The following is a 27,935-nucleotide window of genomic DNA, read 5'->3' on the forward strand; positions in this document are numbered from 1 at the left end:
GTGAAATACACCGATGCTGAATTGTTTGGCGACTAGTTTTTGAGAAGCTTATGCTGGATTCATATGGAAAAATATCTGAAAAATTGAATAAAACTGGTCTGGAAGCTGTAGTGTGAGTAGTTTTTGAGAAAAAAGTTGAAATATGCAAAAAATCGAAGAAGAAATTACTGTATGTCCAGTTTTTTATATCCAGTTTAATTTTTCCGCTGATCTTATTGTCCATGAGAAAGTGATTTGGAATGAGGTTTATTATTTTAGTACCTATGTAAATTAACTGCCTCCTTATACATTCAATATTAGTGTTATAGGTTACATATTTGTTAGCAGTGGCCCTTAGATTATAATAATTAAGTGTAGAGTTTATTGTGAGAGGAAAACCGGATCTATATTTTATCAAGTACTCAATTACGGTTTTTATGTATAATTGACGTATAGTCATGACCTCAAAATCACTAAAAACCATATCCGTTGGATAGAGCCTGGGTTTGCTTAATATAGTTTTAATTATCAGTTTTTGTGCTACAAATAATTCAGCAATATGACAGTTGAAACAGCCTCCCCAAACAACTATGCCATACTGCAGAATTGACTTGACTAGAGCATGATACATCATTTTCAGGTGGTTCTTATTAAGAATTCTGTTAACTTGGTAAAATTTAAAAGATAAATATCTAATTTTTCTACATATGTATTTAATATGAACATCCCATTTAAGGTTTTCATCAATTATGATTCCCAAGTACTTAGTATTATTGACTTTTTTAATGGTGGGACAATCACAATTACCCAAGTTTAAATTGCACTGAGAATGGAGTCTCAAATCTTGATTCTCGTTGGGCTGTCCTACTCTATTTGCAGAGAAAGTTATGTAATTCGTTTTTTCAATATTTAAACTCAAGGTATTCTTATCTAACCACTTCTTGATTAAAAGCATATTATTTTCAGCTATGGTATGAACTTCATTCCATGAATTACCGTGAAAAATAGCTGCAGTATCATCTGCAAAGGATATCACAGTTGAGTTTAGAAGTCTTAAATTTAAAAAGTCATTTACATAGAGTATGAAAAGGATGGGAGAAAGTACAGTACCTTGAGGAAGACCATAAGAAGTTAAGTTAGTTACACTAGATTGATCATTTATGGTTAGGGACTGGGTTCTATTACTCAGATAGCTTTTGAACAATTTAAGCGAGACTCCTCTGAAACCATAGGACTCCAGTTTATTGAACAAAGTATTGTGAGGTATTGTATCAAAAGCTTTGCGTATATCCAGGAAGACTGCAATAGTTTTCTTATTGGAGTTTATTTTATCAGATAAAGTATTGACGAATTTTATTAGAGCGTCAGATGTACTTTTACCATTTTGGAAACCGAATTGGTTCTTGTTGATTATTTTGTTAAGATTCAAGAAAGAAACAACTCTTGACTTTATAAGTTTCTCCATTATTTTAGCAAGGTTGCTGATAAGACTAATCGGTCTATAATTACAGGGATTAGTCGGGTCACCTTGTTTGAATAGAGGTTTTATTTTGGCTGACTTGAGGTGCTCAGGAAAATATCCCTCCTCAAAGCATCTATTAAAAATGAAAGAGAGAGGTTGAGATATAAAATTGGCTATTTTCTTCAGCGTAATATTACCTAGACTATCAATACCAGGACTGCAGTTGTTCTTTAGATTTTTAATAGTTGCCTCAACCTCAACTGGGCACGTTGGTCTCATAAAAAACGTGTTATCGATCTGTATTTCAGGAAATCGATCACCAGTATTATCAGGGATATTGATAGTTTGAGCTTGTAATTTACCCACATTTGTGAAATAATTGTTGAGGGATTGAGCATCAAGTTCAGTACTCTTGTCGTTGATACTGTCCTCACCTATAACTTCGTTTATGCACTTCCACAACTTCATGCTGTTGTTATTACAATTTTCAATTTTCCCTTTATAGTAGACTTCCTTTGCATGATTTATGATCTTATTCAAACCATTACGATAAACTTTATATTCATTCTTTAATATATTGTTATTAGGATCTCTTCTGAGTCTAGAATGCATTTTGTCCCGCGTGATTATTGATCTTATGATGCCTTCAGATATCCAGGGCTTCAGGGGACGAAGTCTGTTAGGTATCTCTTTTACCTTTCTGCATTGGTTGATGAGACTGGTCAAACGATCGACAAATTTATTCATAATAGTGTCAATGCTTCCATTCACGGTATAGATTTCTTCCCAATCTTCATTCCTTATGCGTTCCAATAGTGCATGATAGTTGGTTCTAGTTAATGTGTTTATCAATACTTTTCTATTATTCTTATTGATAGGAACCTTCACCAAGTTCAGTACAACCGCGTAGTGGTCAGTTATGGTTGTCCTAAATATTGCTCCTTTAATGGACATAGGATGGTTGCCTGAATTTTTATAAAAAATGTGGTCAATGCAAGAATTTGTTGTGGTTGTTACTCTGGTATCACCAGTTATGTAAGACTTATAGCCATTACTATTGAAAATATGCAGATAATCTTGAACAGGAACACTAGTTGAATGTGTATTTATATTCATGTCTCCCGCCACACATACATTTATTCCATTAGGAATATTACTGATTTCATTACTCAGACTATTAAGAAAATTATCAATATTTTGATTACTTGGTGATCTATAAACCCCAATCACCTTCACAATAAAATCATCAATTCTTAGGTCAGCACTAACTACATTAGCATCAGTAATATCGAGTGAAACTTCATTGAATCTTATACAATCTTTTATGTACATGCATAATCCATCACATTTATTCTGTTTAGTGAACTTATTTATTGCCGTATATCCAGGAATGTTGAAAATGAACGGCATATCTGCAGTCAACCAGGTCTCCGTTAATATTATAATGTGAATATCAGTTTTCAATTCATTGAGGCAGCAAATGAACTGATCGAAATTAGCATTCAAACTACGTATATTCATAGACATAATATTGAAACACTCAGCATCTTTATTTCTGTCCTCGAGAAAATGATAGTTCAAATAATCGTCGATTACATCTGTTTCATTTTCTGTTTCTAAAATATTCAGAACTTCTTCAGAGTCACTCATAACTTATATCATCAGGTCCACTTCTCTTTTCCTTGTTCCATTTAACAAGCCCCTCACTATCTATGAATTTAAGTTTCTTAATTAGTTTGTCCACAGCATCATCTACTAGACTGGTTGTTAAATACCTGAAAGTTTCAGTGTGTCTAGACAAAGCGACAATCGCATGGGGCATGCTGTTATAGATTTCATTCTCCTTGTACTTAATTCTGATTAGAATAACATTTTTATGAGTTAGCCCTTGTGCTTCATGGATTGTGTGAAGTGCAACATCCTCTCTCCACTTTATAGTATCACCCACCATAAGTTTTTCCTCTTGGGTGAATGTCAATATCAAAGTGTCGGGTTGTATCAGATGGTATCCCCCATTTCTGTAAGTAGGCAGAATTGAGATAGCTCTTTCATTAATCGTCGTAATATTTTCATAGACAGTGGAAAGGACAAAACAAACATCGATAGGACATCTACGAGTTACCGTTTGCTTTGTAAAAGGTTCGCAGAATTCTGAAATTTTATGCCATCTTGTGGCATAATTACTTCTCTCAATATAGGGTATTTGGTTTGCGTCACCAACAACAATCATTTCTGAGGCCTTACTCAAGTTAGCAATAAACCCGATGTAACCCGCATGCATAAGTAGAGCTTCATCAATAAAAACTCTATCGTATGTTTTATTCTGATTATGATTTATTATATATGAGCCAACTGTTCTGTAATCAAGCTTAAGACGATTACAATGTTTTCGACCATACCTTTCAATGACAGTTTCACGGATTGCTTTAATACCTGCCCGTGTTTGAGTGAGTACTAGATCCTTGCCAGGCTCATGATGCGAGACTATAAAGTAAGATTTACCACAGCCGGGAACACCGTCATACCACTTTATTTTAGGAAGTTTACACTCATGAAGAGTTATTCTATTTATAGTTTTTATTAATTCGCTATTCAGCATAAGTGTAGTATTACGTGTGACTAAAACATATCGTTCTTTAGTAGAGAATTTTAAAGTATCCTCTTGAAATTCTACGTAACTTCCACCCTGCTCCAAGCAATATCCCATTCGGTATTTAGAGTTTGTTTTGAATAGGAATCTTTTCAAATTATTATCATAGATGTTCATATTGTTATTCAGAACGCTTATTAGTTCATCACCTGATATTGACATGTTTCTATGCGTGATCCTAAGAAGAATATTTTTATATATTTTAGCATTTTCGTTATCAGTGTTTTGAAGTAGAGTCCGTAATTCAATCATAGAGTTTATGAATGCTTCACGTTTATTATTACCTTCAAAGAATCCTACAGGGTACTCAACTCCCGAACTATCAGATAGCTTAGGTATATTAAGAAAATTAATTTCACAATAACCTCGATAATAAAAAATAAACTTCAAATCTCTAGCTCCTATGACAGTACTCAAGAGTTCAGTGGCAGGAATATCAAAATAAGTTTCACCAAGATTGTTAAAAGAATTAATTCCTATAATCAAAGGGTAATTGAATTTACTCCAATCATTTATTCTATTCAAAAGATCAATAAGTACCCCATTTTCACCATCATTTAATATGAAAATAGGAATGTTTTTATCAGAAAACAAAACTCTTATACAATTAGAATCTCGTAACACATTCAGGTGATTCCATTCTTCAAGAGAGAAATATTTTTTATTTCTAAGCAGAGAGAGTCCTTTGGATGTTTTAATACTATTTCCTATTTTTGTAAAAGATATCATAACATCAACCCTCTCACCAAAATTATAAACCAGACTTATCTTACTTTTATCAGTATTAGTTGTTACGTAGAAACTATCAATTTTGTTAAGGATGGAATTTAAAGTAATCATTTTTTGTTGGGTTGATTGCTTGATTTTACTATCACTATTATTTTTATTTATCCTCAGTATATTGAATATTTTTCTTTCAGATTCCATAATCAGTTCTATCAATTATTTGTTGTAACGCTTTTTGATAGGAAGGGCACTCTCTGTCACCTACTTTGTGATCGAAAGCTTTTTTATCATTGCGGCAATTTAAACATGAGGGCTTTTTGTCTCTATTAGGGCACTCTTTAACATCATGTCCTGTAGTGGAACAGTGAGCACAGGTGTTTTGTGCTTGAGTGCAATGCTTACTGATATGTCCAATTTTTTGGCACTTGAAGCAACGAGAGACGGCAACATAGTCTCCAACTCGGCACACCCTCCAATCAATACCAATCCGCGATTTGTTAATAAATTCTTTTCTTAATTCACCAGTGCACTCCACTACCCAGTGCACGGTGTTTTTGTTTTTCGGTCCTATTTTAAAAATCGGCCTAAAGTTTTTCAAGAAATTTTCCCTACTCAGTGACGATGACTCGAGATTTCTCTCATACACATCGTTTGCCAATTCAGCAGCAGTTATATCTGCAGCGACGTGATACAGAATTATTCTTGGCAATTTGGATTGTGGCTCGCTTACCTTTATGTTTGGATGTTGCAGGACCTTATCACCCAAAACATTTTCCTTATTGGCCCTTGGGTGAAGCACCAACAGCACACCCCCACCACGGACATCAACAGCTTTTTTAATGTTCAAATTTTGTTCACGGGTGATGTTCTTCTTTATTGTTTCTCGAATTTTTCCGCTTTGTTCCTTTTCCGTTCCATTTATTTTTGCTGGCTTCAGGATGATCACATTCTCCTTGGGCGACAGCTTCTTGGTCCGGGGCGGAGACTCCCTGGCTGCAGCAGTGGAGGCGGCACTCGATAATGTAGAAGGTGCGGTCCTCTTCTTTGGCAGTTGCACGGCCTCAGCAAATGAGATCGGCTTGTTGTGGCTTTTTGCAACTTCACTTGCTAGTTTATTCACACTCTGCTCCAGAGTGTGAATTTTTCCAAACATTACCGCGTTGTTATCTTGTATATGTTGCTTAACGTCTATTCTTTCGATACTTATGTTAAGTTCATTGCACATATTTAAAAACGAATCATAGTCCTCTCTGGATACTTTCTTTTTCAAGATAATTTCACTCCCCCATTTCAGAAATTTCTCTTGTATATTTTTAAGAGAACGTACCTCGAAACGTATTCCGCTATCGTTTTTACTTTTCGGTGGCAATTCGGGAGGCATATTCATTTCATCCTTTTCCTCCTCTTCCTCGTATTCTAGCTGCGCGGATGGTGGTAGTTTTGTTGGCGTATTTATTGGCGAATGAATCAGCCTATCTTAAGGCTGATAGATCCAAAACACCATAATTTATTGATAGTTTGATAATGTTTTTTTAAAGAAACAGAACCTAATTTTTAAAGAGAGCAATGTTCAAACGAAAAATTTGGTGACACACTTTTCACTCAGAAAAAAAACGTTGAGTAGTTTTCACTGTGAAAAACTGCTGAGTAGACTGCTGGTTGTTGGTGTTGACACAACTTGTTCCACTTTCACTACTAATACTACTCTACACTAATTATTCGCTACGATCTGCACTCTACGGAGGTCTGATTACGGATTTAAATTTAGTTCACACAGCTTACATCATTCTTTTCAGAATTGAATTCTCTGTAATTGTTATTTCAAAAAATCATATGTTTACTGGTCATTAAAGAAAGTTATTGGGCATCAAACGTAGAAGTCTGTGTTTTTCTACTTCGATTTCTTGCATATTTTACCTTTTTTCTCAAAAACTACTCACACTACAGCTTCCAGACTAGTTTTATTCAATTTTTCAGATATTTTTCCATATGAATCCAGCATAAGCTTCTCAAAAACTAGTCGCCAAACAATTCAGCATCGGTGTATTTCACCAGAGTAACTGAATTCCGGGCGAAATCTTTCACCCTGTATAGCTCGCTAATGAAGCGTTTATGGATATATGTTTATATGAACTTTTTTCTTTTTTTTACCTCTACTATCACGTATTGAAATATTTTACCATAATTATGAATCACCCTGTAAATGATAGGGAGAGGAAAAATAAGGTAACCTTGTGCTATTCCTCTCCCCAATTTAGATATGGTTACACATAGAGAGAGTGCAGAAGGCAAGTTATCTTCAAATCAGTGATCTCAACAAAAGAAGCTTTTGATGAGGAAAACGTCAGCTCTCTAGATCAGAAAATATGACATCTGGAGTGGGCTTGACCCATCAGATGCAATTTCTCTCAAACCAATTCAAAGTTCATGAATTGAGTAAGTTTCTGTTATGATGGCATTATCAAACTAACCTGTATGTGTATCCAGTAACGATGTTTAAATTCGATTCAATCTCACTAATGTTCAGTTTACATTATCAACAAAAAGCCAAAATACTAAAAAATTACAACATAAGGGAAGGTAGAATTTAATATTGTATATTCATAAAGCAGACACACATATACATCAAAAGAGTTTCCGAACTGTCGGTCCTTGATAAAATGTTTTAAGTAAGGATAAGTTTCTAATAATGAAAATGGCAGACACTAAGTTAACAACTAAAACATTCAAGTAACGCATTTTTATTTACCTGAATCAATTATTGAAAACACCAGACTCATTGAGAGTTTTTTTCCATGTCCGTGGGAAATCGTTCTTGAATCGTTGACAGACTTCGTGAGGCAAATCTGTGAAAAAGTTAATATTTCTACTAACAGAACAAGCAATTACAGTACCTTTGTTTTTCTTAATTTCGCCAACAAGATGATAAAGTCCTTTATTCGTTTGTATCAAGTTATTTCCCTTCTTGCTGCGCACAATTCCAAACGAAACTTTCCTGGAAGACTTGGACCTACAACAAAAATTAATTGAGAAGAGTCTATTCTACAAGTGGCCACCCTTCCAACGGTAGTATCTGATGCATAAATCTTGACTTCCATACAGTTATATCTGAAAACATTAGAATCATTTGCACCCTGCAGTGTAGAAGGCCAAACAATAAAACCCGAGATGAAAAGCGAAGATAATGTAGATGGTTGGACAGCAAATACGTTGAACTATCATGTTCTGCCTGCTCCAGTTCAATCCCGCCTGGCTGTCTATGGAGATATAGATGATGAATTCCAAACATCAACTCAGTGATTAGAACCCTTCTGCACTCAAGACGAACGCCTGAGCTTGCTTACTTTTCAGTTTATAAGCTTTTCATTAAAACAAAAATTACAGGGGTACCTCAAGGATCTATATTGGGGCCCCGTCTTTTCATAATATACATTAATGATATCCAATATCGCTATGGAGACAAATTCCCGATTAAGTTGTATGCTGATGATACCACTCTAATGTTCAACGATAAGTGTCTTGAAAATTGAAAGTGTATTGAAAATTGTAAATCAATCAAGTGTCTAATAAATGTCTTGAAATTGACTTGTCTTGATAGTGTCTTGAGGTGAACATGAATCTAAATAGCAATAATGTGGCCCAGTATTTCAGTGATATCAACCTTAGTGTGAATAATGTTCGAAAATTAGAATGCCTTAGATCTTTCAGCCAATGTTCTTGAATCTCAACCTATAGAAAGTTCTGTAATATATGTGGTTACAATTGAGGTATTTTAGATTAAATATGAAACAAGCTCATTAGCATGTAAGAGGTGTATTGTATTAATGCCAACTGTAGCTACTGCTGACTCATTGTACCTTATATGATGCTACCGGCCGAAAGAAAAATTGTAGACTGCTTTAGGAAAATTATTTCACAATCAATGGAATAATTAACTGATCTGAATTTATCGCATGATTTTGCATAGTCGCTGAATGAGCAGTATTGGATAACTATGAACTAATTCTACCTCAATGAAACTCCTTCATTGAATCAGACAATGTAGCTTGACTATTTAATTAGAAAATTTAATTGTTGGAATTCAAGATTTTGGCAATGCTCTGCTTAGCCAGCAGTCCATAATTACACATTGTATTCCTAAAAGCCTGTCACAATGCACTTTTGTGTAATCCCATGTCACATTCTGTGGTCACTGATTCTTGTTCCAATATCGTACGATATCGTACCATTTTGGCAATTTCTGTTGAGTGGGGAGTTAGCCGTTGTTCGGTGATGACGACAAATACGAGGTTTCTTGATTGATTCGGGAACCCTAACCGATGATTCTAATTCCAACCGTCACCTGAAGAAGACCAAGAAGCAGCGACCACGGGAGGATGGAGTGGACAACTGTGAGGGTGTACATTGTGGCTGGTGAGTCCCTAATTCATTATTAAGCTTGAGCCACCCATTGTTTCATTTTGACCAGTCCAGTTTAATCATTGTAATTTCCTCTTTCAAATTTACTTAAAATCTTTCAAATATTTTTCAAGTTTTAAAAGCCCTATTGGAGGAGGCCTTCTGCCTACTCGAAACCCTGAGACACAGAGATTAAGTAACTGATTAATAGTCAAGCGTATTCAATGTTAGCACATCGTTAATATAACCATAGATAAACTAAGTTCATTTATAATTTATTATTCTTTTGGATTTGAGTATTTGAATATTTGTAGCTGATGCTTAATAGTCTTTCCATCCATCCTCCTCAAGGTTGTCCTGTTTAAAATCATAATCACCTTCTCTTTTGTATTGTTGTGAGAGGAGTAAAGTTTTATTTGTATTTTCTATATTTTCGACACTAAATTTGTTCTTATTTGCCTCCAGCAAAGGCCTAGGCTGTCTTCCAGAGAGCTGTTAAAGTAACTAGTGAGGTCAAGAAATACCTCATCTCTAGATAAAAGTTTTTTCGGTGAAAGTCGGTTTTGTTTTCAATGCTTTTGAGCTAGATATAATTTTCAATGTCTTTTAAGAAATGATAAATTTATTGTAAATCCAACCCCTGACAGTTAACAAGCTAATTTATTTTTTCATTTTTTGTATGGTTCATGACGTCCTAAATCATAGGTTAATTTATTTATTTTCCCATTTTGTGTATTTAATGATGTTCTAAATTAATAGTTAATTTATCTTTCCATTTTGTGATGTTAATAACGCTCTAAATTATAAGTAACTTTTTTCATTTTGTGTAATTAATAACGTTTTGAATTAATGGTTAATTATATTTCCCCATTTTGTGTGGTTAATGATGTCCTAAATCATAGGTTTATTTATTTTCCCATTTTGTGTAGTTAATGATGTTCTAAATTAATAGTTAATTTATCTTTCCATTTTGTGATGTTAATGACGCTCTAAATTATAAGTAACTTTTTTCCTTTTGTGTAGTTGATGGCATTCTAAATCATAAGCTAATTCATTAGTTGGATTTTGTAAAGTCTCACCTTTTATATTGATTCAACTAGGGACTTGGTGTGTAGTCCCAAAAAAAAGCCAAAGTAAAGAGCGGATTGATAAATGAATAGACATTATCTTCATTATCATTAAATTGAATTATTAATAATCAAAACAAACTTTAAATTTTGATAAGTCCGATACTCCCAGAGAAGATAGTTTGTCACAGTATATTTACTACTTCTTAATCAAGTATTATTATTGATATGATATTATATATTATTGATCCAATTCTCCCTTTGGGGAGAGAGCACTCAGGAAGGGCTACTAGTTTAACCTTCTGTTGTTCATACTAATATCATCTTATTTGCTGCGTGTATTAGATTTATTCTGCTTTCTGATCACACGAAATTCATAGTTCTGATTGACCAATCCTTATTAATTCGAGCTACTAGTTTTATTACATAAAATTTATTTAGTATTTATTACATAAACTTCTAGTTTAACCTACTGTGGTTTAAACTAATATCATATCATAATTAGATTTATTTTTCTTTCTAAACGTACCAAAATTCATAGTTCTTATTGACCAATATTGATTGATTTATTTGTGTCAGATTGAATTATTGAGCTGAAATTATTAGTTCTTGGCTTGAGTTCCTTACTTGAGTCCCATTAAATTATTAATTCTAATAGCTTCAACTTCAATTATTTATTTATATGATTAATTGAATTACGAATTTTGTCTTTGATCTTCCATTTTGATTTTCTTGAGTGAACTTTACCAATAACTGAAGTTTTGATTATAAATCTAATTTAATTATTTATTTATATGATTAATTGAATTACGAATTTTGTCTTTGATCTTCCATTTTGATTTGTTTGAGTGAACTTCACTAGTAACTGAAGTTTTGACTATAAAGTTAATTTTATTATTATAGACTTAATTTATTACTATTTTGAATTTATTCATTTATTTAGTCTATTGAGTTAAGAGATTACCTATTATTGTTGGAAAGCCACTCGCCAACCATTTTACAATTTTCGAGACCGTTGATATGTCCTATACTGCACGGCCAATGCCCCGAGATTGATCTTAGTGTTTTCTGTTTAGATTTGAGAATATTTTTATTTTGAGTTTATCGTGTTGCTACTTGTTCCTCTTTAAATTATGTGGAATAAAATCTTTGATACTATTTTTGCCATAATATGTGTTTAGATTTAAGAATATTTTCTTATTTTGAGTTTGTCGTGTTGCCACTTGTTCCTCTTTGAGTTTTGTGGAATGAATTTGTTAATACTGTTGTTGCCATATTTTGTGTTGAGATTTAGGAATACTTTTATTTTCATTTTGTCGGGTTGTCACTTGTTCTTATTTGATTCTGTGGAATAAATCGGTGTTAAAATCTTCTTGTCGTCCTCACTGTATTCAACCAGCGCCTTGCACAGTCCAACCCCACCAGAAGAGAATAGAATTCTGGGAGTCATCGACCCCAGCTGATTACAGTTCAAATGTAGTGAAAATACTTGGAATGCTTCTAGACAGCAAGCTCACTTTCGTGCCACTACAGAGAATCCCATCAGTAAAATATCAAAAAGTATATTCTTATTACGCACTATAATCAAAATTACTCCATCGGGTACTGGAAAAACTCTATACTACTCCCTAATATATTCGTATTTGGTTTACGGCATTGAACTCTGGGGTAGCACCAGTGAAACAAATTTAGAAAAAAAGGTCTCATACAGAAAAAAGCTGTTAGATGCCATGTTGGACTTAAATTTGGTAATATTGAAGAGGGGCTCAGGGTATTCTAACTGTGCCTTGCATCTATATTTATCAACTACTCTTGCTAACCTTTGATAATAAAGTAAAGTTTTCAACAAACTCACAGGTTCATCAATATAATGCTAGAGGCAAGGGAAATTTGTGTGTTGTCTCACATAGGTTGGGACTTTTTGAGAAGATGTCGAGTTATATGGCAGTCAAGCTCTTTAATCACCTGCCATCTGCAATCAAGCCATGTCAGTAGTTACAATGTCGCAATAGTTGAAAACCGGGAAAATCAAGGTCTTCACCAACATAACCTTTGTTGAAAAAGGAATAATGTCAGAAATCTTCTTCAACGTCTTGATCCCAGCAATCACCCTATTGCATGTCAATGTCACATGGTTTGTCCAGTCCAAGGTCCTAGTCAGGGTGAGTCCCAAGTTTTTCACGTCTGAGCTGTACTCTAATTGAACGCCATTGATTGTAATATATGGTCCATCTGACAAGTCAAGTGTGTTCAGTAGTCTCGAATAGCCAACCACGATTGCCTTTGACTTTGTCTCGTTCACCTTTAGCCCATTATTACTAGCCCAATCAAGTAAGCGTTCTAATTCGTCATTGATTTCCTCTACTGTCGTGTTGAAATCCTTTTTACTACAGTGTTTATAGATTTGCAGGTCATCTGCATATAGATTATATTTGGTTGTTAGTAGAGAACTAGTCACGTCGTTTATGTATATGCTGAAGACCCAAGACTGACCCCTGAGGCACCCCTCTATCCACAGTGCGCCACTGTGAAGAGACACCCTCCACTCTCACACTCTGACACCGACCCTGCAAGTAAGACCTTACCCATGCTACAGTGGTGTTTGAAAATCCCAATTTACGAAGTTTATACAAGAGGGTGGGGTGAAAAATGGAGTCAAAGGCCTTACTAAAATCAATTAATACTAGAACAGTTAACTGTCTACTGCCTACAAGTGGGGAGGTGCAAGCGATGCAACTGTTTTTTTTTTTTTTGTCTAGTTCGCAAACCGTGTGCGCTCGGCCTTAATCTATAGCGGTAGTATTTACTCAAGAATTAGGGGTGTGTGCACACAGAGAGCGTTCGGATGTTCCGAGTTCCAGCCGTCTCAGAAGGGTATGGATATATACGGTATGGATAATCATATTCCTCTAAGATTGCTTTGACCGCTGACCGTTCTCTATGCGCAAACATCCTTACTGAAATGTTTTGTGCAATACACAGTGATATCGATCTTATAATGAATAATCATTGAAACTAATAATTGAAATTATTTGACAATTTGCAAAGACTAACAGTACACCAGCTAAATATTGTATTGTAGGAATGTCTGCTTAATGGCAGGGGCATCAGAAGCTTGAATGTTGATATGACATCAAGGTTATGACGTACTTGAATGAAGCTAACATGAATAATACTATTCGAGAATTGACAAAGTAATTCTGGGGTCATACTAAAGAGGTACAGTTGAGTATTTGTAGCTTTCGGCAAGTTATCCACATCACTAAATGCAACTAATATTTTGTATCATGAACCTTCCATATTACAAATTTTCGGTTTCACATACAAAGATGGCTAGCTTGCTAGAACAGGATGGTATTATAGCCGCATGATGCTACAGAAAACACAAAGAGTCCAAATTACACTACTAACACTACTCACAAAAAAATCTCGTTCTTTCAATAAATTACACTACGGATAACGGTACTGAAATGCAATATCATATTTATTTCAATAATAATAATAAAAAATAAATTCATTTATTTTTCCAATTTATACATTACACATAATCATAAATTATGAATAGTACAGTTGATATATCACAACAATCTTGCACATTATAAAATGAAGATAATATAAAGATAATAAAATAATAAAACTACACGTTATACAAAGAAATCACAATAACTCATTTACATCAGAAGAAGAATAAATAATTTCAAGTACCCCGAGGACTAAAAGTCCTGTCTGGGGCACCATCATATTTTTAATTAAGAAAAAAAAGCAATGAATTATTTTGCCGAGTCGGAACTTGCATAATATGACAGGGTGAGGAATTTTAGTTTAGATAATACATGTATATTATTCAAAGAATGGGGGTTTCTCCCACTAAGATATCTATATTTTTTCTATAAAGTGATGATGATCTTTTTCATTAGAAGTGGTAAACTTAATCCAGCTAGTAGCACTTATAGCTTAAGATCGACAGGGAACTGGATTCCACCCAGACCCTACAAAGAAATCTATCGAAGACACTACCTATATATCTCATTAAGAGTGTATAACATGTTACCCTTAGAATTGAAACAGCTGAATAATATGGTAAGCTTCAAGGTTAAATAAAAAGTCTGGCTATTAGAAACGAATGATGTTGAAGTCTTCTTCAACAAATTAACTCGAATCCTGATAGAAATAATTTTGTTAAAATAATTTTTTTAGACTCCGAAATCTACAGTTGATTCCAATGATGTATGATTCAAGTAAAGGGCTGATTCTGAATAATATTGACAACACAAAATTTGTAAGTTGTAGCCCGACCAAGCACCGTCACCACAAAATAACAAATTAAATCAAACATTTAATATTTTAATGTAAATAATACATAAGTTTACCTCAGTTTATTATTATCTTTCTGTTCATATACAAATTATAAGTGTTTCTGGTTTATTTCTTTATGCTGGGACTCCCATAATAATATTATATAATAATATTGTTTTTTGTACACATCTTAATGGAAATAAAAATTATTATTATTATATTACCATTTTAATCTACTTTCCCTTCATTTGGAAAGAATAACCAACAATCAATGCACATTCCAAGCAATTAGCAGACTCATAAATTTAATTTTATAAATTTCCGTCCATAATTATCAACATTATAGGAAAATAACTCATGTAGCTTGAATAATAATATTATCTTCACACATTTTCCAAGAGAGAAAGAAGACATTCATCAAATGAAACTCGCAAATTCATAACTATTCTACTCTTGAAAATAAACTCTCCACATCATTTTGTAATAGAAGCCAAGCTTTTACTTCATTTTTAAAATGCTTTTTATTATTGATTTGCTTCAATTCTACCGGCAAGTTGTTGAATGTTCGGTGGGCTACATACAAGTAAAATCTTCGGAATATTTCCTTATATGGTCGCGGAGGTATTAGCATGTTCCCTGATCTCAAGTCCTGTCTCCTGCCCTGCTCTATTTCTAAATCTGTTTCTCTTTCTCTTCCAAATCTTAGAATAGTTAATATAGGTATAGGTAAAAATATAGGTATCTGAGAGGGAGCAAATTCCAGCTTCTAAATATAGTCAAAGACGAATGTATCATAGGTTTTTTATTCATTACTTTGACAATGTGCTTTTGTCCCACTATTAAAGGATTGATAATAGAAAAAAAGTACCTCCCCAAGCCACCACTCCATATGACAATCTACTTTCTACAGTGGCATAGTAAATCATTTTCAACACATAATTTGTAATAATAAGTAATAATAATTCATTCAATGTTCATGCAGACTACAATATTCTAATGAAAATGGTGCAGTACTTACGAGTCACAGCCGAAAAGTTCCACCTTTCCATTTTCATGAGTTTTAATCGTCCAATTTGTTATTGGTGTGCGTGAGTGAGATTTAGCAACGGCATCAAACTTTCGATGAGAGGTGTCCTTGACTCCAACTTTTGATAGGTTCTTGTTAGACTTGGACCGAGCATGCCTGCCGATGCTCAAATCTGGCGAGAGACTAAAGAATTGTGGAATGTCAGAGCTCTGTGCACTTGATGCCTGGCCCAACAGCACATCAGTCGGAATCGATGTATAGTTCTTCAATGACACATGTACACCTGAAATTTACAACAAACATACTTTTGTGCTCATTGAAGGTGAAAGGTGTTAAAAATGTTATCGTATCAGAGAGACTAAACACTTCAAATCATTTCTAGTTCTGTATAATGCCACATAAATTATATGCATTGGGTAATATGATGTTAAGGGCTGGATGATTGATTATTTTTCTATTTTGTGCTAGGTCTAGACAGACCAATTGCACATAATAAAAAAACAATCAATCATCCATTCCTTAACATCATACTTCCTAATGGATGTAATTTATGTGGAATTATACATCAATGCATTACATTATATTAATTATTCAAGTGGATGGGATGGAACAATCAATGCGGGAATAGACTAAGATGAAGGCAGAAGTTGAAGGGAGATGTGACGCACACTAGGTTGTATCACCAGAATATATAAATAAATTGAAATACAATATTTGAATTCAATAGTTTTCTTTTGACATAGATTACAGATAAAACATCACTTTCTTTCATCAATTTATATAAGGTCCAAGTAATGTAAAATAAATAATAATTATACCATGTACCTGAAATAATAGTTGACCGAACGTAGTGAGGTCTATGACGGGCTACACACTGGTGTTGCAAGACATGCGTCTTAAGGCGCGTGTCGTGTCTTATCAAATTTCATGAGGCATGCATGTCTTTCGCATGTCTCTGTCGCTTGTCGCATGTCTCCTTATTTTCGGTTGTTACAAAGCTGTATTACATACTGAGCATGAGCAGTGACAAAGAGTGCTCAGTGCTGGCAGTAGACAGTGGCTGGAGCGCATGCGCGGAGTGATATCTCGCGCGACATGTCACATGGAACAGGCTAATCGGTTCCGTGCGACACCTGTCCGATATACAGGCGATGCCTCGAACATCTGTCGCAAGCAGTGTAATATTGATTTTTGTGTATGAAATATGTGTTTTTCAAGCAGTGGCTAGTCAACTCTACTGTTGATCTAGAGAAGTGTTTGTTCTGTTTCATGATGGAGAGGGCTTCGTCGACTGGGATGTTGGGGTACAGAGAGATAACGTCCAAGCTGGCTTTACATATAATTCTTTTACATATAATATATCCATCCGCGAAACACTCAAATGTAATATATATATATATATATATATATATATATATATATATATATATATATATATAAGTTATAGTTTGTCAATAAATAAATCACTTTTTTAAAAACAATTCTATTTATTACAAAACATTACAAAGTTTTTCATGAGGTCCGTTCGCTATGTGCGCTAGCGAGGAACTGAGCTCTGAATACAATATTGTCTTCCACTACGACTATGCTGACTAAACAAGTTAACTGTGCTTCTATGCAGTTTTCACTCATATAACTCCTCCATCCCTAAAGAGAACATCAGGGGGTGAATGAACTGCAAGAACGGGTTGTACATTTCTAAAGAATTCTTTATAAACAATTATGATAATAATTACTAGAAGTACGACATACAGTAGAGAAGTCCATAGACTAATGCTTGCCGTAAAATTCCTTTCTTCCCTTATGGGGGTGTACTTATTGACATCAATCGGATTAAAATTAAGATGTTCTAAATTAATTGTGAATTCTGGTTCCTGGTCTTCATTCATAGTATTAATAACGTTGTCTAGGTTCAATAACTTGGGTCTATACTTCGATTCAGACAAATGATAAAGTTTTTCACCATTATAATAAAATGTATTGTTGTTGCTATTGATTAAATAAACTCCTTTTACAGATTTTGTTATAATTTCTGATTGCTTGTCAATTTTTATAGTTTCCTCATTTGGAAAGATTCACAAATCAATTCTGTAATTCATTTGACAATACTATTATCTATTTTCATCTTACTATATTTACAATTTGATGTAGTTCCTGATTCAATAATTTCTTTTTCGCAATTCAGTTTGTCATGATACAGATTTTCTATAGAACAAATGAAATTTGAATTTGTTTTTTTAGTACATTCACTAGTCAGACCTTTAATTGATATTTCTTTCTTTTTAAATATCGTTTGACTTTAGTAAATATCTGATTTTAGGTAGGACAGTTACATATTCATTTCGAAACATATTAGGTACAGAAAACAACTTGTATAGGTTATAATTTGATTCGTCTACAATTGGTAAGTACAAAAAGTAAATAATTTCTTTAGAAGTTAGTTTACAGTTTACATCTATTAAATTTTCTAATTGCCACATATTTTCCAATTCGGGGTTTAATGGTAATTTGTTCTGATAGTAACCAGAAGTCTTGGTTATCTGGTGGTTTATCAACTTTTATGACTACTTATGTAATCATTCATTACTTGTGTCTCTATGTTGATATCGAGAAGAGTGTTTTGGTTGACGTGTCCGTATAGAATTTCGAAGGGTGTGAGTTTGGTTACAGAATGGATACTATTATTGTATGCAATAATAGCGTAGCTCACTTTGTTTTCGATTGATTCATTTGAAAATTCGTTGCGATTGTTTAGAATTCGAATGTGTTCGATTAGTGTTGAATGTAATCTTTCAGCCATACCGTTTGAACGAGGATGTTGAGTACTAATGAAGTGAATCTTAATTTTGTGCATCTGTAGCAACTCTCTTACTATAGTGTTATTGAACTCTGTTCCATTATCTGACACTATTGTTTTTGGTGTTCCGTGATGTGAAAAGTATTTTATCAGTTTATTAACAACTTCTATGCCTTGACCAGTTCTTAACTGGCATGTTTGAGCGTATCTGGAAAAGCTATCAATAATAGTTAGAAATTTTTGTTTATCGAATATGATGCTGTCCATATGTAATATCTGTAAAGGTCTCGTTGCTGTTGGAGTTAGATTTAACTCAAGGTTCAAGGGCGTTCTTTCATATTTAGTTTTCAAACAGATTTCACATTGATTTATCAAATTTTGTATACTAGTTCTCATTGATGGCCAATAGTATTTTTGTTTTATCCGATCGTAGGTTTCCTGAATTCCTCTATGATTCGTTTTTCCTTCGTGATAGTTCAACATAATAACTCTTCTTCGTCTTCTTCTTCTTGCTGTACTTCTCCTAGGTCCATTAAGTGATTCTCATTCTGGTCGATATTGACTAATTTATATTGATTCTCGATGTCGAATCCTGGGAATAGATCGTCTTCGTCGAATCCTTCAAATAGAGGACTTTCGCCATCAGGAGTTATGCCATCCAATCCTTCGAGTGGATTCTGGTTAACTCGTACATCAGTTATCACAGGTTGCGTTGTTTCATTGTTGGGTCCTATAGTCATTAAGCCCTCGATGGCTTCGTTTACAATGGCATCAATATCACTTAAAATTCCGGGTGTCTCTTGTGTAGTGGTATTATTGTTGTTTAGTTGAATTCTGGAAAGAGCATCGGCGTTCTGATTTTTACTACCCTTTTTGTATTGTATGTCGTAGTCATACTCTTCCAATTTAAGTATCCAACGTAGCATTTTTGAATTAGGTTCTTTGATTGAGAAGAGCCATTGAAGGGGTTTATGATCGGTGAAAATGTTGAATTTCCGTCCGTATAAATACGATCGAAAGTGTTTGGTAGCCCATACAATAGCTAAAAGTTCTCTTTCTATTGTTGAATATCAGGTCTCAGTGTCGTTCAAAGTTCGGCTTGCATAAGCAATTGGAAGGTCAGCACCATTTTTGAACTGACTAAGTACGGCACCTATTGCAAATTGGCTAGCGTCCGTCGTAAGATTGAATGTCAGGTTGAAATCGGGGTTTTGTAGGATTGGATCATTTGTCAAAATATTTTTACACGTTTCGAAACAACTCTAGTATTCTGGGTCATCAGGGTTGATTTTTGCTTCTTTCTTTAAACATTTCGTTAGTGGTTTTGTGAGAGATGCGAAATTCCTAATGAATTTTCTGTAGTATCCTAGTAGTCCTAAAAATCCTTTAATTTGTCTGACTGTTTCTGGTATGGGATAGCGATTAATTGCTTCAATTTTTCCGGGGTTCGGTTTTACTCCATTACTGGTTACCAAGTGTCCAAGAAATGCTACTTCTTTTCGCAAGAATTTGGTCTTATCTAACTGCACTTTGAAGTTTGCTTTCCTTAATCTCTCAAACACTTCACGAAGTCTACTTATGTGCTCTTGGAGGCTAGTTGAATAAACGATTATATCGTCGAGGTAAACTAAACAAATTTCGTTTTGAATACCTCTTAATACATTATTCATTGCTTTCTGAAATGTTGGGGGTCCATTTTTTAAACCAAACGGCATTCTTAAAAACTCGTAGTGTCCCGTGTCCGACGAAAAGGCGGTATTTTCTTCGCTATTGTTATCCATCTCAATTTGGTGGAATCCTGAAAATAAATCGAGAACAGAGAAGTACTGTGATCGGCCTAATTTATCCAATATATCTGTGATGTTGGGTAATGGGAATCGGTCATCTATTGTAGAATTTAGGCTACGAAAGTCGATTACCATTCGGAATTTCTTTTTGCCTCAAGCATCTGCTTTTTTGGAGACGATCCAGAGTGGGCTGAAGAAGATCATGGGGAAGAACTGGGTTGAATTATGTTCTGCGCTAACAAGTAATCTATTTGATTATTGATTTCAGCTCGATAGACTTCTGGATATCGAAGTTCCTTGTGTAGACGGGGATCTCGTCTGTTGTCCTTATCACGTGCTTGATTTGATTGGTGAAGGAAAGTTTTTCTCCTTCAACATAAAATATATCTTTATAATCTCTTATCAGTTTTGTAATCTCAGATTTCTCTTCATTGTTCATGTGGTCTGTCCTAATTTTGTTGATGTCCAATGTAGGTTTACTGTGGTTAAACATGTTGAAATTTGGATGATTTAGTTTGGATTCAAAGTTTTCGGGTGATACACATTGATAGTTCTCGATAGGTTCAATTTTGATTGGTTGAATGAAGATGAGAGTTTTATTTTCTGTAGTGGGATTCGTAATTGTACACAAAGCACGACCGTCTGTCACTTTAACTAGCGACTCAGGAATTTCTAAGCCTTTGATGTTTCTGTAATGTAATACACCATCACCATTCACAATGGCATTGACCCTCATGCAAACAATACGCGATGTTCTGGCTTCAATGAGATGACTTTCTATTACCTTTTCATTTGCCTTCTCTCTCTGATCTAGATTGTGATAGAAAATAGGTAGTTTTTTCCCACGCAATATTATTACATTATTTACAAAGTCACACGAGCATTCCAATTTCTTAATATTATCTAAGCCTAACAACAGATCAAATTTGTCATGAAAATCAAATAGATGGATTTCAATTTTTGATTTCCTAAGATTTGGATGTCACAACTGAAGTTTTCTTTTGAAGTTCCGTGAACTGTGGTTACTTCGAAGGGATCTTTTACTATCGTTTCTTTGTAGAGTTCTTGTCCGAGAAATGGTTTAGTAAAAGATTTTGTACTTGCGGAATCGATTAGTATTTTCAAGTTCGTTTTGGGGTCATAGAAATACGGTAACTCATTATCGGTGTCTCGGAGATTCATTATGGAGAATCGTTTTGTAGGCTGGTGTGGCCTAAAAAATGGTTTTCCTCAGATTGTTCAATTTCATTGAACTTTTGTTCGTCAAAATAAATTTGACTGTTCTGCTGATTTTCAAGCGATAGATTTTGGAATTCGGGTATTTCTTCGAAGCTGTTTGTAGCTTCGTCTACTTGATTTTGTTGCTGGCTGTTGTTGCTAGTCATTCGAAATAGACGTGGATTTTTCTTGGCTGGTCCGTCATATGTGTTTCGAGTGGAAATACTCATTGGGGTAGGCTGGTAATCTTGTTGTTGTGGTGGTGGTTTAGGGTGTTGATACTGTTGTGGTTGTCGAAATTGTCTGTTTGGAAATTGTCGGGGTTGAAACTGGTGTTGATTGTGTTGGAATTGACGGGGTTGAAATTGATTTGGGGTTCCTTGAAAATTTCTTTTGATTGGCGGGTTGCCTGACAGTTCATTGAAAACAGGGGTTCTTTTTTGTTGGTAGTAACTTGCTAAGTTTGGTTTTTGGTGATTGTGTTGGAGTTGGTGTCATTTTGAATTGAAAATCGTTACACAACATGTTGAGTGCTTGTTCAAGAGAGCTTGGGTTTTTCGTTCTCATTAGGGAACCGACGGGTTCACGTAACCCTCTCAGAAGTACTCTTAATGCTAATTTCGATACATACTGGCAAAGAACATTGGAGGCATGCGGTTCTTTGTTAACAAAATAAGCGATTTGAAGATTCAAAAGTTTTTGGATTCTCTGATAGAAGTTGAAAGGTGTTTCGCCAGGTTCTTGTTTTAATTCACTCAATTCTAGATTCAAAGTGAAACAGTCCCTCTTGTCTAGATAACTAGTTAGCAATACGTTTTTTACGTCAGACCAATCATAGCTATCTGAACTACTCACTACTTCATTGGCTTGTCCTTTGATTTTAGATAGAATTGTTGAATACAAATAAGCCTACTCATTTTGATAATCATCTCGGTTACTTTTTACATAAAACTTAGCTACTAACTTATCTACAATGGTTATGAATCTGTTCAACAGTGTTGGTTCTCCAAAGAACTCGGGAATCATGTCAAGATACTCCTTCTTGAGAACAGGAGTAGGCTAGTACTTGGTGGTACACAAGATCCTGCTGTTGGCAATTTAGGGGGAGGTGGTGATGGATTCATTTTTAATAAGTAATGATGAATATGTGGGTCAAAAATGTCACAATAATAAAATAGTTCAAAAGATAAATAATTGTTTCTACTCACAAGATAATATCCAACATTGCACTATGATTTCTTAACACTATTTCACTGATGACAATATGCACTTGACACAAATGAAGTTCTCTGTGGCAATATTCACTTGACACAAATGATGTTCATGACGACTTCTCAACGGTGAAAACCGGCGAATTATTTCAATGTTTCAGAAAATTATTTTCACTAATTTCACAAATTGACTAAATCTGAAGCCGTCCTACCGACTGCGCCAGTTATAGTTTGTCAATAAATAAATTACTTTTTGAAAAACAATTTTATTTATTACAAAACATTACAAAGTTTTTTATGAGGTTGGTTTGCTATGTGCGCTAGCAAGGAACTGAGCTCTGAATACAATATTGTCTTCCACTATGACTATGCTGACTAAACAAGTTAATTGTGATTCTATGCAGTTTTCACTCATATAACACTTTAAAGTTTGTAATATAAATTAAAAAAGGAGACACAAGACATAAATAGATTGAAAACACTTAGAAACTTACATTAGAAACGGAAATTTTCGGAAACTGAGTTTCCTTCCTCAACCGAGCAGTGAGTGGGTAGCCTACAGTTTGAAGTCAAACGGTCGTGACCACAGAGTACGCACGGAGAGTCAATTGTAAATTGGTCAATTGGAAGTTCAATTCTACAATTCCTTTCTCCAATTTTAGTCTAATTGTTTTTTGCTTTTTGATTTCTAATTTTAAATCTTCTCTTTTCTATCAATTCATAAGCTACACCTTTCCTTATTCATAACCCAATAAAATCTTAAATATCCCGTTTGTAACCGCCCCCTAAATACCCCATAATGTCACCTGAATCTGTACCCTTTTTCTCTCCATCTGTCTGCACAGCATAATCTGTGGTCTCTGCTGCTACAATTGACTCTCCGTGCGTACTCTGTGGTCACGACCGTTTGATTTCAAACTGTAGGCTACCCACTCACTGCTCGGTTGAGGAAGGAAACTCAGTTTCCGGAAATTTCCATTTCTAATGTAAGTTTCTAAGTGTTTTCAATCTATTTATGCCTTGTGTCTCCTGTTTTAATTTATATATATATATATATATATATATATAATATATATATATATATATATATATAACGCTTTAAAGTTCTATAATATACATACAAGATCTATAATAAACAGGATACACACGACAGGGATAGATTAAAAACACTTAAAACTTACATTTATACGAAAATTTTCGGGGGCTTGGCTCCCTTTGTCAATCAAACCGGAAGTGAAGTGGTGCAGATTTGAACATTCCAACGGTCGTGACCACAGAGACCATAATAAATACCCTACCCTGCAAACGCCCCCGCTGTAAAACCTGCCCTATCACTGATCCTTCCATTTTTTTTACCAGTCCTATCACGAACTACACCCATCAAATCCATCAATCCAGTAATTGCATCTACCTCCTTTCCTGCAACTTCTGTCCTGCCTTCTACATAGGTGAAACCACCACTGCCCTGAACCTCTGGATCAACAATCACAGGGCTTCCTTTCAAAATAATAATTCCCTACCCATCCCTACCCATGGCTCTGAGCACAACAAGAACTTTGACCAATGCTTCAAAGTCAAAGTCCTTAACACCCTCCCTCCCACAGCCTCCTCCATAGATGTCAAGAAGAAAGAATTGGCTTTTATTTGGGTGCTTGGAGCTGCTTCTAGTCCGGGTCTCAACAAACAGCAATAGTACCATAACTATCAACTCTACACCAACTGTTCAATTAAATTGAAATAAATTTCATCATATATAAGAAATTTCACAGCTATCAGATATATAATAAATTTTCAATGAAAATTAAAATTAAAATAAAAAATTTTCATTCCAATTCAATTCTATAATTCCATTTTCTAATTTTATTCTACTTCATTTTGGATTTCTCATTTTAAATCTCCTCTTTTCTATCAATTCATAATCTACACCTTTTCTTATCCATAACCCACTCAAATTTGAAATCTCCCACTTGTAACCCATAATAGCCCACCAACTAATCCCATAATGCTCCTTCAATCAGTGCGCCTCCGTTCGTCTATGCTCTATGGTCTACACAACTTCTCTACCGTGTCTCTGTGGTTGTGACCTTTGGAATGTTCAAATCTCCACCACTTCACTTCCTGTTTGATTGACAAAGGGGGCCCAGCCCCCGAAAATTTTCGTTTAAATGTAAGTTTTTAATCTATCTGTGTTGTGTGTATCCTGTTTATATTTATATCACTTAAAAACTTACATTTAAACGAGAATTTTCGGGGAGCTGGGCCCCCTTTGTCAATCAACCAGGAAGTGAAGTCTATTATATAATATATGCAAAAGAATTAACCGGGTACATCCGTTTGTTTTGACTTACTTGGGTCTGACGTTTGAAAAAGGCATTTGAAAAAACCGTCCCCCTTCCATACATCAAGGGTACCACTGACCGTATCAGGAGAATACTAAAAAAACATCAAATCAAACCTGTCTACAAACCTTTCCAAACTATTTCGAAATTACTAAAGAAGCCCGTTCAGAGATTAGAGCTGGAAAATCAAGGCGTTTACAGCATCCCTTGCCTGAATTGTGACAAGATGTATGTAGGCCAAACAAATAGAAGAATTTCAGCCAGGATAGAGGAACACAAACTGAGCATAAAAAACAAACAATCAACCTCAGCTCTTTACAACCACGAAAAGAACTCAGGACACAAAATAAACTTCAACAATTCTAAACAATTAGCCAATATTCAAGATTTTTGGGTTAGGACTATATGAGAGGCTCTGGAAATAGAGAAACAAGGTAGCCTCATAGAGAAACGATAGCATAAGTAGATATCCCATGGTATAGGGCGTTTATGTCGCAACTTTTACTGTTATCTCAAGCCGATAGTTCACGTAGTTCTTGCCCATGCAGCTGTGTGACGCTGGTAGTCTCTCAAATTGTGCCGTTCATACACTATCACCCCAACAAAACAGTAAAAATTGACAATAATCGACAGTAATCGGATTGAGATAACAGTAAAAGTTGCGACATAAATTCCCTATACCATGGGATATCTACTTACGCTATTGTTTCTCTATGGTAGCCTCAACAAAAGGGATGACAGTACAAATATCTCTTCTCTTTGGAAAATCATTCTGAACACAACAAACACATGACAAAAGCCAGACACTTCTCCGGGAATTCCATTCACCCAGCAGCGCCAGGCCGAACACGTGGAAGAAGGAGAGGGGAGGAGGTACTCCCTTCGACCACGAGGAAGAATTTCGAAGCAAAGGCAGGAGTCAGTGTAGCTGTGACTGCGCTCCGAAGATGTCATTTGGTATAATGGTGAAACGTCAGCAAGTAAGTGAAACTGCTTATCAGATGTACCCGGTTGATAATTTACCTTACCATATTCATCCATCCCCGAATTTTTGAAAGTTAATATATATATATATATATATATATATATATATATATATATATGTGGAGCAGAGCGAAAGTCTGTACGCACCTTAAAGCTGAGTTTATACCAAAGTTATTAACAAAATGTTAATAACTTAATCCTTAAGCTGCGTTTACACTGTGTAACTTTGTTATAAAACATTGGTTGTATAACAACTTTAAGAAAAATTTAATGAATTCATTTAACTTGTTACATGTAGCTTCGTGTTTTAAAACATAATTTCGTGTTATATAACAAGTTTTTCCTTTAGCTACGTTTAAACTGTGTACCTTTGTTATAAAACGTTATGGTTATATAACTACTTTAACAAAAATGTTATAAATTCATGTAACTTATTAAATGTAACTTGGTGTTTATAACATAATTACGTGTTTTATAACAAGTTTTTCCTTTCCCGCACGAAGTCGGAAAAAGATCAAAGAAAAAGTATAACTTTTTGTTACATATTACATGTGTTATAAGAACGTTTTACTACTTATAACATGTTACAAGTTGTAGAATGTAGTTGAAATAGGTGGTGGGGGAAGTAGCTGAATCATCAGCTGCTTACAGGCGCGGACCATAAACTGTGTTTGGGGGGGGGGGCGATTGGGGTGGTCGTCCAGGGGACATCCCACCTGAAAATTGTTGAGGTTTTTAATCGAAAACAGCATTTGAAAGCTTCAGTTGTTGAAATTGATTAGATTTTTGAACTTCATTTAAATGCTTAAGTCATGATACTAATTTCTGCAACTACAGTACTTTAAATATACATTTATTCTTGCATTTTATATTGTAGTTCTGATTTTCAATATATTGTTTGGGTACATAAACTTCCTTGTGCTAGATACAGAGTGGCCCAAAAACCTTGTATTTTCGGTTAATTTCAAGCTTAAGTTATTTCCGCTAAATCCTGTAATCGATCAGAAAAACTTGCTCCCGTCTTTTATTTAGATTATGAAATTCCTAATAAAATGAGATTATTCGGAACTTTCTATCCTCAATGAGTACTGAGTTACAATTTTTCAAAAATAAGTAAAATGAGAAAAAAATAATTTTGATGAATTTTAGTTTTTGATCTACAATATCTTCCGATTGTCACCATTTAAATGTATAATTCAAGATTCCTCTGAGCGTAGTTTTGTGCTCTACAGGCTCTATCTTATATAGATTTCCAGGTAAACCTGGCAACAATGATACTTGTATTTTGGAAAACACCTGAGTTTTAGCTTCATTCATCATCAGCAACTCCATTGTCATCACATTCAGTTTTCGCACCATGATATAAGTTCATTAGATCATGTTCCATGAGAATCACCCGTTACATGCTCTTAATTTAGTGGAGATGCGCTCATGACACCTCAAGAATCAAAGTTTCAAACACTCATAACTTATAACACAATGATCAGATCTCATTGTACCACAGCTCATTCTTCTCAGCATGTCAAGGCGGTTCCAAATCATGCATTATAAGTGAAATTCGATCAAAAATAGAAAATTCCTCCTTGAGTGTACTTTAAACAGTATTTCCATATTCAGAACTGCATATTGTAAAATACTTCAGATAAAATTTCAAAATGTGGAAAAGTATTTCCTCTTTCAACTAAAAAATAAAGAATACTCTCGATTCCAGTATTATTAGAAAGTTACAACCTATTTTAAAAATGGCGATTCCAGATTTTCATTCTTTCGCGATTTTTCTGTTAATCAAGAGTCTGATACATCATAGAAACTCATTATTGATTCCAAATTGAAGACAATTCATCCTCTACGAGCTCATAATCGCCTAAAATTCATCTTGAATCACTGTTCCCTATCATAGCACTGCCTAGACCGTTAATTTATGAGAAAAGTATCTTCGATTTCTTGATTTTTTACGATCGAATCTTACATTACGATCATATTCTTCCATGTGC

The 27,935-nt window shown here is 34.5% G+C and overlaps 1 protein-coding gene across 5 annotated transcripts in view; it reads right to left on the reverse strand.

The window, feature by feature from the left end:
• The window catches only part of LOC111047095, a 98,659-nt gene that overhangs the window by 20,748 nt on the left and 49,976 nt on the right, over positions 1–27,935 (reverse strand). For all 5 annotated transcript variants that reach the window (XR_005571325.1, XM_039428248.1, XM_039428249.1 and 2 more), the window contains 3 exons: positions 15,597–15,888; positions 7,712–7,827; positions 7,567–7,663 (listed from right to left, as the gene is read on the reverse strand). Coding sequence is in view for 4 of the 5 variants with exons in the window: in XM_039428248.1 (XP_039284182.1) it covers positions 7,572–7,663; positions 7,712–7,827; positions 15,597–15,888 (500 nt within the window). In the remaining variant the exon portion in view is untranslated. The remainder of the gene's footprint in view (positions 1–7,566; positions 7,664–7,711; positions 7,828–15,596; positions 15,889–27,935) is intronic.

The sequence above is a fragment of the Nilaparvata lugens genome, chromosome 5 (assembly GCF_014356525.2).
Source record: "Nilaparvata lugens isolate BPH chromosome 5, ASM1435652v1, whole genome shotgun sequence".
Classification (NCBI taxonomy): Eukaryota; Metazoa; Arthropoda; class Insecta; order Hemiptera; family Delphacidae; genus Nilaparvata; species Nilaparvata lugens.